Consider the following 13,217-nt stretch of genomic DNA (forward strand, 5'->3'; position numbering starts at 1 on the left):
CTACCGACTCGTCCACCATGATCCCTATCCTGTATGACATGCGTAAACTGAGACTCACCGGTGAATCGAATATCACCCTGTGGCTGTCTCATAAACGATGGTCTCCTGTCCTCCAGTTCCTCCCTGATCATCAGATCCATGGCTAATACTACCAGTATCATCATCACTCTCCCTGATGTCCGTATCTGAACCAGATAGCACCTGTACTCTCAAGAGTGATGCATGTACAACTGTCTTTTTCTTTCTCCCCTTGTGCCCCTCTGTGACTGAATTTTCTGTGATTGAGAAGATGAATGCCTTCTTGCTGGCTGTCGGAAGGATCGTCTATACATCTCTCGCTCGAATCTCTGGAAAGATGTATCGAACAACGAGTCATGTGATGAATGAGTCCCTTGTATCCCCTCAGACTGTGGCTGATCAGCTGAAACCCTATGTGGAATATTTTTTTCTGCCCATTGCTCTGGATCCACCCTGATCTCCCTCGCCACCACACTGGCTGATCATGGAGGGGACCCTAGCTCATCAAGCTCTGGCTTCTGCTGCTGACCTGCAAGCCATCCGATCATCGGATCGTCATCCTCATCGGCATAATCATCCAACGTCGGATCAGTGTACTTCAACTGAACTTCCTCCTGAATACATTTTAGCCTTAACCTCAGATTGTAGTGAACATATACAAGATCGTCGAAGCATTTTTGTGTCAGATGATTTTTCTGTTTGCTGTGGATAAGGACGAAAGTGGATCAACTACGCTCACAGCCACTAGCAGAGATCGTCTGAGAAAGAATATGGACAGCCATATGTCTCAAATTTTCTACTGACATTCCAAAATGAATCCACCATTCAGCTACAAAAGCAAAATTACATGTCACATTTGATGATATTATTAAGCAAAATTACATATCAATATATATTGCTCATTATTGATATGTAATTTACCTGGATTCATCTGCTTTTTGCTTACGACAGCTGATGGGACTCCAAAACTGTCTGATCCCTCTCTAAACTGTTTCGTCTGAAACAAAATATATTTATTATTTATAAATATATCAGATCGAATTCAATTGAATAATTACATCTATTTTAAACTAGCATACCTTTCGCAAACACAACGACGCAATTTCTGGATCGGACACCATCTTATATATGACATTGCGAAGAGCAGCAAGAAGCTCACTGTCCATATCTATCTCTGAAATAGTATACTGAAATCTTGGATTCAAGTAATAAGCTGCAGATAAATTTCAAGACTGATCAAGCACACTTTTATTTTCATGCTTCAAAAAAGTATTTTAAAACGTTCTTGAATCCAAACTTATCAGCTAGATGCAAATCTCTGCCCATCTGATAGTCCCAATGGCGCTTAATGATGTTAATAAATTCTTGAGCATACTTGGGATCATTCTCACTGATCTGTTTCTTTGTCCTCTTCATCATGTAATATAGGAAGCCCATCTGGGGGTATCTCTCGCTGTCCACGGTACGAAATACCTCATATAAAGGTTTGATAGCCTTCACTACTTTCTCAGCCTGCTGCCAAAATGACTGACTCATCACCAAGTTCTCCACATGACTTCCATCAGTGCCGGCCCTCGCATATTTGGTCTCCTGCCACTCGGCACTGACAAACATCTGACGTAGGACTGCTTTCTTCTGAAGAAGACTATCAAGTACTATGTAGTTGGTAGCAAACCGTGTGATACCCGATCGTAAGATCTCTTCCCAGTATACGCCTGCATCAATGAAAGAACCCATGTGTGGTTGTAGATCTGTAATGGTCTGGGCAACTCCACTACCTGCTGCACCCTGCGAATCTTTTCGATATCCATCAATATAAGATCAATGCAATGTGCAGCACATGGGGTCCAGTATATCTGCGGTCGCTGCTCCATCAGCAACTCTCCGACAGTCTTATATTGTGATCCGTTATCTGTGATGAACTGCACGACATGCTGCTCACCCACTGAATCAATCACCTCCTCCATCAGACTAAGGATATATGTGGCATCGTGTATCTTATCTAAAGCATCAATTGATTTGTGAAAAAATATTTTTTCATCACAGTATGTCAAAAAATTAATGATGCTCCGTCTAGTAGGACCTGTCCAACCATCACACATCACTGTCAGACCGTACGTAGGCCATTTATTTTTGTAAGAAGCAATCCATCTCTGTAGATCCTCCTTGTTGCTGTCAAGAAGCTAACCATAGATGTCCTTAGGTCCTGGAGGATCTACACCCTGACCAGTAGCCTCTATGGCTGAAATAGCAGATCGATAGTAAGGATTGACTGCTACAATTACTGGAATATGACTGAAATGAAACCATGATCCAATAGCTCACCACATATCCTTATCTTTTTTCAGCATACTGTCAATTCTCTGCTGCTTTGAATCTTTGCTGGGCAAAGCATGTGGATCCAAATCCTGAATGCTGGCTCCTGTTGGAATATCTCTAGAGAACCTACGGCCAAAAACTCCCAACAAAGAAGACATGCTACATCTGCTCCCTCTACCACCAAGCTCTCTAACTGAGTCCTTAACTCGAATTCTCCCCCACCAGTCGCTGATCCAGATCCTGATTCGTAGCATGATGATTCGAATCGCTCTCTGTACCGGATCATCTCCTACCGGTACTGATCCGCCAAGCTCGCCTGAATGACAGCCTCAATCTGTGCCTCCTCATCATCTAGAGCATAAGCCTCCTCTGACTCTCTAGAGTGATAAGAAGGTGGCTCTACAGCTCGACGGTCTATTTTGGGTCTTTTTCTGCTTTGTCCTTTCCTTCACTGCTTTCGAATCAGCAAAGTGCTTTTTCATTAATTGTCGGACCTCTTGCGAATATTTTCGATACATGGACACATCAGGATAACCACCAGCCAGATACTGCTTCAACCAAATCACCCCTCCTCCCTTGAACTCTGTGTTGCACTATTTGCATGATGCTTCACCAGCCAGATGCTGGCTCCTGCTAGAATATCTCTAGAGGACCTACGGTCAAAAGCTCCCAACAAAGAAGACATGCTGCATCTGCTCCCTCTACCACCAGGCTCTCTGACTGAGTCCTTAACTTGAATTCTCTCCCACCAGTCGCTGATCCAGATCCTGATTCATAGCATGATGGTTCGAATCGCTCTCTGTACCGGGCCATCTTCTACCGATACTGATCCGCCAAGCTCGCCTGAATGGTAGCCTCAATCTGTGCCTCTTCATCATCTGGAGCATAAGCCTCCTCTGACTCTCTAGAGTGATAAGAAGGTGGCTCTACAGCTCGACGGTCTATTTTGGGTCTTTTTCTGCTTTGTCATTTCCTTCGCTGCTTTCGAATCAGCAAAGTGCTTTTTCATTAATTGTCGGACCTCTTGCGAATATTTTCGATACATGGACACATCAGGATAACCACCAGCCAGATGCTGCTTCAACCTAATCACCCCTCCTCCCTTGAACTCTGTGTTGCACTATTTGCATCTCCAATGATACCGAGCCGAAAGCATCTCGCCATGATCCCAATCGATGTCACGCTCTGAATCTTTCTTCTTACTCATTTCTGCAGGTATAACAAAATACTAATTATTTCAAATTAACTATAATATAACACTAATTACATATATTTTTTATTTGATAATAGTTTTTACTATTTAAATATTTACAAAAAGAATTTCAAAAAAATCTCAAGTTAGATTCAAATATTTCAATTATTTTGAATCATTCTAAACATTATTCTTAATTTTAAAACTAACTCTGATTTTTTATTTTTTTAATAATTTTTATATAAATAAATATATACTATAAAATAACTGATTAATTAAAATGAACGAACGTCATGCGCTAAATTTTTTTCTTATAAATATATGCAAGTATAACAAAACACGATAGTTTAATGATAATTAAAATAATTATATATAATTTTAAAATAATTTTAATAATTATTTTAAAACTTATAAATTCAAAATAAATATGTTATATGCTTCAAATAATATTGTTAAATTAACTAAAATATAATACTGTTTTTATATATTTTTTATTTTATAATTAAATTATTTAATTTAAAAAATTAAAAAAATAATTTTTTAATTTCAAATATTTGAAAAAAAATTGAAATTAGATTTAAGTAGCTTGAATCATTCTAAACATGATTCCCAAACTCTGACTTTTTTTCTAAAATTTAATTTTTTATTAATTCTTAAATACATAAATATATAAAAATATTTAAAAAATATATAATTAATGAAAATTAACAATTTTGGTGTCATCGTGTAGATCTTCCAAAGATCTATCACATATAATTAAATCATACCAAAATTACAAGATTTTAGCATGATTTTCTCTTATTTTCATTCTTTCTCATTCTTATCCTATTTTTAACAACAAAAATAAAAAAAATATTTACTAAGAAAATAATCCATTATCTTACCTCCGGCCAAAGATCAGCCTCTCCTCGAACCACTCCTGCAATTTGACGGAGTTTTTTTCTTTTTTCGAAGGTCTCAACAGTTTCGTTGAGACCTTCATACGCTTCGGGCGTTCTCTGAGACTTCTCAGAGAACTCTAACGCCTCTCAGCCATTTAAAAACTCCCCGACCCCACCCCCCTCCCCTCCTCTCTCCTCCCCACTTTTTTCATGTGGGGGATGTTGGCACGGTTCGGTTCACGAACTGACCATACCGCCCGATTTTGGATGGTATGGACACAAACCAGACCGAACCGGACGGTTCGATGCGGTTCGGGGGGATTTTTCAAAAAAAAGCTCCAAACCGGATCGATAAGGTGCCGGTCCGGCTCGGTATGCCACGTACCGGGCGGTTCGGCCCGATACGGCGAACCATTGTTGACTTTGTCAAACATTCATTTCCTTTCTAACACTGAGTTTCGATTTTGTTATTTAAATTCAAATTTGAATATTAATTATGAAATTTTATTCTGCTGTTTGTTTATGATATCATGATGACATACCTTGCATGCTTATGGAACGAGTTTCTTTTGAGTATGCAGCGGTTGCCATGACCCCTAGCTCGTGATCTCGGACCGGGGGCGTGACAAAATTGATATGTTTCCCATGAATCACTTCAAGAGAGATAAAGCTGATGTAATTTATGCTACTATTTATAATCATTGGAGAAGTGGACAAATAAACATACAGGTCTGTCTTCATGTCTTATTACCTAGAATTCACTATTATGTGCAGATATGTTATTGCATGAGTTTTACAGGTCCTAAATGAAACTTCTAAAAAGTCCTGGTGTAGCAAGCTCTCTATTGCAACTTCAAAATAACAACTAGAAACCCACTTATATACCAAAATTTGAATGAGGGGCAATCAAATTTGAATGCATACAGATTTAAAACCATAGCTACAAATATACCAAGCAAACTTGTTCAGGGAAAACACTTAGAATAAGAACTCTTTTGCTGTGCCCAGTCATGTACATACATATTTAGAAAAATAAATAAACATTCCATTATAAGAATGCATGTTTCTAGTCCTATCTCCGTACATCTACATTTCTGGATGTATGTTCAACTGCCAGAGTGTACAATTGATACAGAATATTTACAAACCGATTCTAGCCTCTTCAGATAATAAATCTAACTGATTATAACAATATTAAGATCTCATTCATATCACATATTCATGAAACTCACATCTTAGATTGCCAAACTTGCTATCTAGCTGTGTGAATACAGTGGATATAACTGATTGCAACCTCTGGTAAATTTAACTAATGGTTGCAACAGTCTTCTTGCAAAATAGAAGGAAAACAACTCTCCTAGGTTATGATATTCATGCTCTCAAACAATGAGTTTAAGGAACTCACCCCAAAATACATGGGTAACATTTTGGAGTTTAACTGCTAGCCCTGAAAGAAGGCAAACATGGCACAACCAAAAGTCTCAGACTGCATAAACACCGAAATTTATATTAATATTTCAAAAATATAACAGCCAACCTAAGGTTCCTTTGCATATCCCAGTACACAGATGAAAGTGACAGTTGCTAACTGTAGAAGTTGGCAAACAAGAAGCAAAGGCAAGTCTCCTGATAAAAGAATATTGCAAAATTTTCTCACTTTAAAATCTATCCACCATGTTTTGTTTGATATGTGATTTCATTCAATCTTATAGTACACAATGTCATAATAGTTGGTAATTTCAACCCATGAAAAAATAATCTAGAATAGCTAACCCTATTAATTGTGCCAAGTAATTAGCTAACATGAGAAGAAACCAGAATAGAAGTTATGTGAACATCAACTATTATAATCAGTATGCTGAAGAAAATGCCCATACTTCGTTCCATTAAGCATTTTGAACACATTCTCCCAGTTCATGACTTGTTCTGATGGAGGTCTAGTGTGAATTTTAACTTGACGACTTACTAACTTCCTCTTAGGTACTCCTAGAAATTCTTGTACGTGAGATAAAGCCTGCATAAAGAAAGCAGCATAACAAAGTTAGCTAAAAAGAAAAAAACAAAAGAAATCTATTGTAGGCAGGTTTTTTCTAGTTTACATTATGGTTGTTGATGATATCCTCGTAATATAATATTATGTGTCTTGTACTGCTGAAAAGCTGCAAGCAATCTGTGACGGTCTTCTCAACATGGCCAAGGTTGGATAACAATACTGCAGTATTGATTGTGGGTTTATATCGTGCAAGTATCTCAGCCTGAAATGCACAGTTAAAGCATACACCAAAAAGTTAGTGGTTAACCTGGTGGCTGGAAAAAGATATTTCAAAACACCAATGGGAAGATGATAGGTCATCTAAAATACACACCATAAGGTCTTGAATGTAAGGGAAAATATTAAAAGACATCACAGCACCTTGAACACAAAACTAGTCCATCATGGAAAGAACTTCTTATTTAATGTTGTTTTTAAAGGGAGAAAATGTTTACATAAATAGTGCAAAACGGGTTTTTAAAGGGAAAAGCTACCTGTACTTTGGTTCAGTCCAGGATATAAACAATTGTGTCGATCATTCTTATTCTACAATAATGATGTATGATAAACTTATCCCCACAGGAAAAGATAGAAAGGACACTACCAGTAGTAGATAATTCAAAATAGATGCACGCAATCATGGTTTTCAAAACCATTCCGAATCGAACAGTTCGGGGCGTGCCGAACCGGACGGTTCGGGACGTGCCGAACCGAACCAGCTGGGAATAATCGAGACAGTTCCAGCTTGGAAAGCAGCATGCGCCGGCGCCAAGAGAGAAAGAGAGGGAAAGAAAGGAAGAGAGATAGGGGAGGGAAACACCGGACGACACCTTTGGAGGGCAGCGCTGGCCTGCCGAGGCCGTCGGGGGGCCGCGAAGGCGTCCGCACTCGATGTCTTCCGATAGGGGTTTTAACCCCAAGAGAGAGAGAGAGAGAGAGAGAGAGAGAGAGAGGGATGCTACCAGACGACAAGGACAGCATCAAAGAGGGATCTCCGATGCCGCTGGGTGGCCACCATGGCCATCGGGCGGCGAAAAACGCACAGATGGAGCGCGGCCATGGAACAAGGGCAGCCGCCCCTGTTCCTTGCATCATATTTTTTAAAAACAATGATGAATAGTGAAGCCAACAATGGGTTTGCCAGCTTCACTATTTCAATTTTTTTTTAAAAAAAGCCAAGAAACAGTGAAGCCAGTAATGGCTTCACTATTTCAACATTTTTTAAAAAACAAGCCCAGAAATAGGGGCAATCGCCCCTGTTTCACGACCGCAGAGCCGCAAGTGGCATTCAAGCCACCCGATGGCCACGACGGCCAACTAAAGACCCTCTGGCAGCCCCTCCACTGGACCCCTCTCGATCATTTTCTTTCCCTCCCCCCCGTCTTCTCTCTTTTCTCTTGTAGATGACGTGGAGCCGCGGTGGCCACTGCGGGCCCTCAGCCCTCTGAGGACCCATGCAGCCCTCCGATGGCCACTGATGGCATCTCCGCCACCTCAACCTGCTTCCCTCCCCTCCTCTCTCTTTCTTTTCCTCTCTTTACCTCTTTTCCTCCTCCCCAGTTCATCCCTTCCTTTGTCGATTCGCGCCAGTCCCGACCGGTATGGGGTCGTACCAATTCATGCCACCGGCCAATCGGAACAGTGTCCGATACTGGTTTTGAAAACCTTACATACAATTCATTTTCTTAACAAATGGATTAACCATATAGATTTCAAAATGGTAAATTCTTAAATTTGGAAAAAGGACAATACATAAAACAAAAAGAAAATGAAGCATGCTTTAAATTTTTCTTGAAGGCAGGGTAGCACAACACAATGGATTACAAGAGGATTAACTTGATGATTATGCAAACGTCACTGCAAGTACCCACTTCTTATCAACTTTTACTTGCTAGTTCCGTGCTTCCTCGAATTTATGACCTAGGTGGAGGTTTTCCATCTTTTACTTTGTTAATCAAACCATAATGGTTTTAGATGATTCATTCAAGACCAAGGTTCGCTGTACTGGTACCGGACGGCGTGCCGGTCTCGGTACCGACACACGGTATGCCTAGGCGTACCGATCCGGTACAGGTACACAATATTTTTTTCGATTTTTTATTTTTTTTTTAATTTTTGAAGTTAATAATTGATAAATACAACTTCAATATGGTATTATATTGCATATTATTGACATATTTGGGTTCAATTTGAAGTTAGGTTGCGGTACAAAGACTCTTGATCCAAAATTTCAAACATATATTTATTTACATTATATTTCAACTATGTCATCTTAAAACTAAAGAAAAAATATATAAAATATGCATTAAAATGTATCTAAATATTTAAGTACAAAGCGCAATAACTGATATACGAACCTTAAGATGTACTCTACATTTAATTTCTTGTCGAGTGTCTGTGACGCTCGTAGATGTCTGGATCATCAACATAGTCTGAAGGGATATCAGTCCAACCCTCTAGCCAAGCTGCACCGTACTCTCAAATATTCATCATGCCATAAGGCATCCTCTCTGGATTGTAAGACATCTCAGACCTCTCGCTAAAATTCTGACTCTGAAAAGTATCCTCGAGATGATGGTACGGTTGTGGAGGAGCCCATCCAAATATGCCAGTAGCAAAATCTGATCCGTAAGATGCTCCAGGCTGCATAGGGTAGTAACCACTAGAAGATGATGCCTCGGATGCACCATATGCATATGGATCATAAGGTGGCTATAGATAATAGGATCCATAATGCGAGGATGATCCAGATACATCCATGGACCCTACTCCACGTGTAAGATCGTCCGCAGTATATATATATAATTAAAATATATGCAAGTATAACAAAACACGATAGTTTTATGATAATTAAAATAATTATATATAATTTTAAAATAATTTTAATAATTATTTTAAAACTTATAAATTCAAAATAAATATGTTATATGCTTCAAATAATATTTTTAAATTAACTAAAATATAACACTATTTTTATATATTTTTTATTTTATAATTAAATTTTTTAATTTAAATAATTAAAAAAATAATTTTTTAATTTCAAATATTTGAAAAAAATTTGAAATTAGATTTAAGTAGCTTGAATCATTCTAAACATGATTCCCAAACTCTAATTTTTTTCCCTAAAATTTAATTTTTTTTTAATTTTTAAATAAATAAATATTTAAAAATATTCAAAAAATATATAATTAAAAAAAATTAATAATTTTGGTGTCATCATGTAGATCTTCCAAAGATCTATCACATATAATTAAATCATACCAAAATCATAAGATTTTGGCATGATTTTCTTCTATTTTTATTTTACCTCATTTTTATCCTATTTCTAACAACAAAAATAAAAAAAAAATATTTACTAACAAAATAACAGATTATCTTACCTCCGGCCAAAGATCGGCCTCTTCTCAAATCACTCCTCCAATTTCACGAAATTTTGCCTTCTTTTCTAATTTTTTGAAGGTCTCAACGATTAAGTTGCCCACGGCCATGGGTGTTCTCTGAGAACTCTCAGAGAACACCGAAGGCCTGGTGCTTATTAAAACACCAGGCCCTCCCCCCATGTGAAGTGGGCCACGCCCATTTCTCTCCCCCCTCCCTCCCCCCAACCACATGAAAAGGCCCCCACCTTCCCCCCTCCTTTGGGCGGTACGGTTCGGTTCACTCCGAACCGGTCCAGAACCGAGCCATACCGTCCGATTCCGGGCGGTATGGGCCCGAACCGCACCGAACCGGATGGTTCGGACCCGGTTCGGTGCAGTTCGGAGTCCTTTTCCGAAAAACAGGCCCGAACCGGACCGGTCCGGCTCAGTACGCCCCGTACCGGGCGGTTCAACCCGGTACGGCGAACCATGTTCAAGACATTCTATTATCATTTAGAAATCATGACAAAAGAACATGGAAACAATAACAATATTAAGAATACAAAAAAAAGAAATCAAAGCAAGAATATGAAACAATATGACCTGATAAAGCCAGTGCTAGCAAAACTTTAAGATAAATGTGATACTTGATCCATCATAAATTTTAAGAAAATGTCACAAGAAGGAAAAAACAGTATTCCAGCAGTCAATAAACTACATAAATTAGTGGTCCTGAAAAACTTACTCAGATCATAAAGAAAACATTTCATTGCACAAATGAACTGTCCAAAATATGACAACATATGTTTAACACAATATTGAAACATGTGTAGAAAAGATAGATTCTGCAATCTAACAGTAAAGCATAACAAAAGCAACTATATGTAAGATTGTGAAGGGAGGATTCCTTTTAAATATCAAGATATTATTCTTTTCCTAGACTAAATTTTTTTGAATTTTGAGAATTAAGTTCTTTAGGAGTTTGTTTTAAAGACAAGGCTCAAAAATGGGAAATCTATATAATGACTAGCAGAGAAAAATGCAAATTCTACTTAACAAAGTTAGGTGCAAGAATTGAAGTCCCGGCAGGATGGGGGCTGTGCCAGCCATCCTGTCCTATTCCAATGAGATTATGGCATGTGGAATGGATGCAGGATCCAGAAAGATACTTCCATCCCCCATCACCCATCCCAATCGTCCCACCTTCATCTCAGCCAGGTATGTACCAATACGGCCATCCTCATCAAGACAACCTCAGTCCCATTTTTTTCCAGTGATGCTTCAACTCATTGGCTGGAGGGAGGACAAAGGAAAGGAAGGTTCAGCCCTACCTTCTCTTTTGATGCATTGGCTTCAGCTCTACCATCGTCATCGGCAGGGAGGAGGAAGGATAGGTTTGTGAGGCTCCTCCTTTCCTTCTTCTTCCATTTTTACCCCCTATAAGCACAAGCACAGCCAGTCACATGCTTATGCTTTTTCCCTTCCTGATGAGCATGCACGCAACCAGCACGGAGTAGATGTGGAACCAAGTTGTATCTTTGGCACGAAAGGATTCTCCTTCCTTCACATGAAAGAATCATTGGATCACCACCCACACAGCATGCTCAAAACTCTATCATTCATCCATCTACATACCTCTCAAAGCAAGCAGCTGATGATCCAATGGTGGATTTGTGCGAAGGAAGGTGAATCCTTGTTTCATGCGAAAGATGCACCTCTATACCAGTGGATGCCGTCTAAGTGAGTTAATTTCCCCTCCCCTCTCTCTCTCTCTCTCTCTCTCTCACTCTCTCTCACGCACTTTTTCCCTCCCCTGCCCCACTCCGTAGTATGGTACTCATTTCTCCACTCCACTTTCTAATTTTTTATTAATTTCCTTTCCCCTCTCTCTCTTTTTCACCTCCCTCCCCTCTCTCTTAAACTAGTGCGGTACTTGCCTACCTCCAACCACTTTTAAGAGTTGTTTTTATTTCAATGGACATGATTGAGATTTGAAGCACAAGCATTATTTGGTCACCTTGCTCCACAGTGAAATTCCTAGTCCCCAGGAGAACAAAAAAAGTTAGGGATGTGTGATGAAGTTTGGTCCCATATGTCAAGATATTGAATCCCGTGGGATTGAGCAACCAAGCTTAATGTTGTAAAAAAAATTGCAATATTTTTCATCAAATTACATCATTTTGTTTTATCAAAAAACTTGTCCAGCATCAATTATAAGAGATCATTACTTGGTAATCAAGGAAAGATCTCCAATAACCTAGAAGGCCATAATACACTATATTGTTTGTTTAAATAAGACCAATTTATCATAGATATATTACTTTTAGAGTTCAAATATGTTTTTAACAAATAAAGCAGTAAAACTTCTAGATAAATTGTAAAGAAAAACAAAAATATATATAAAAAATGATGTTCCAAGCAAATACCAGGATGCTCGATTGGAATGAGGTGGGACACAAGGCATCCCATTTTTGTTGGAAAACTAGGATGCCCCCATCCCATGGAATTTAACATCTTGACATGTGGGACCACATATCCCTGACTTTGTTGGTTTTTTCCTGGACATTAGGAATTTCACCATGAAACAAGGTGACAAAATAATACTTGCGCTTCAAATCTCAATCACATCCATTAAAATAAAATCAACTCTCAAAAAAAAGTAGGTGGCAGGTGAGTACCACACTAATTGAAGAGAGAGGATGGGAAGGTGAAAAAGAGATAGAGTGGAAAGGAAATTAATAAAAAATTAAAAGGGGGAGCGGATAGGTCAGTATTATAATCAAAAATAGATGAAGTGGAGGGTAGGGAAAAAAGCAAGAGAGAGTGTGAGGGGAGGGAAAATTAACTCTCTCTCTCTCTCTCTCTCTCTCTCTCTCTCTCCATCCACTCTCTCGATTAGCATCCACTTAGACAAAATGCATCTTTCATGTGAAAGGATTCATCTTCCTTCATGCAAATCCAGCATTGGATCATCAGCTGCTCATCTGAGATCCATGCAGGCGGATGAATGACAAAGTTTTGGGCACTTTAAGATCTATGTGGTTGGTGATCTAGTGATGCTATCACATAAAGGAAGAAGAATCTTTCTTTCACATGAAAGATGCAATCCAATTAGCATCTACTCCTTGTTGACCACATGCATGCTTATCGAAAAAAAAAAATGTTAGCACGTGACTAGCCAAGCCCTATCACTAGCTGAGCCCCATGACTAGCTAAGCACATGCTCATTGGGCGAAAAAAAAGAAGAAGAAGAAGAAAAGGAGCCCACAAACTAAGCCTTCCTTCCTCCTTCCTCCCAACAATAACAGCTAAGCCAAAGCCGACACATCATCAAAGAAAAAAAATGTAGGGCTAAATCTCCCTTTCCTTCCTTATCCTTCCGGCACCAAGCCGAAGCATCGGCAAAAAAAAAAAAG

General features: G+C 38.8%; 1 protein-coding gene across 7 annotated transcripts in view; it reads right to left on the minus strand.

Moving 5' to 3' along the window:
• The window catches only part of LOC105033365 (uncharacterized), a 93,695-nt gene that overhangs the window by 22,521 nt on the left and 57,957 nt on the right, over positions 1-13,217 (minus strand). For 3 of the 7 annotated variants that reach the window (XM_073252969.1, XM_010908131.4, XM_010908132.4), the window contains 4 exons: positions 6,510-6,665; positions 6,288-6,424; positions 5,948-6,036; positions 5,816-5,857 (listed from right to left, as the gene is read on the minus strand). In XM_073252969.1, the coding sequence (XP_073109070.1) occupies positions 5,816-5,857; positions 5,948-6,036; positions 6,288-6,424; positions 6,510-6,665 (424 nt within the window). Of the gene's footprint in view, positions 1-5,815; positions 5,897-5,947; positions 6,037-6,287; positions 6,425-6,509; positions 6,666-13,217 lie in introns of those variants that run through there. The other 4 variants (XR_829976.4, XM_010908133.4, XM_073252972.1 and 1 more) reach the window with 3 other exon arrangements.

This window comes from Elaeis guineensis, chromosome 1 (genome assembly GCF_000442705.2).
Source record: "Elaeis guineensis isolate ETL-2024a chromosome 1, EG11, whole genome shotgun sequence".
In the NCBI taxonomy this organism is placed as follows: Eukaryota; Viridiplantae; Streptophyta; class Magnoliopsida; order Arecales; family Arecaceae; genus Elaeis; species Elaeis guineensis.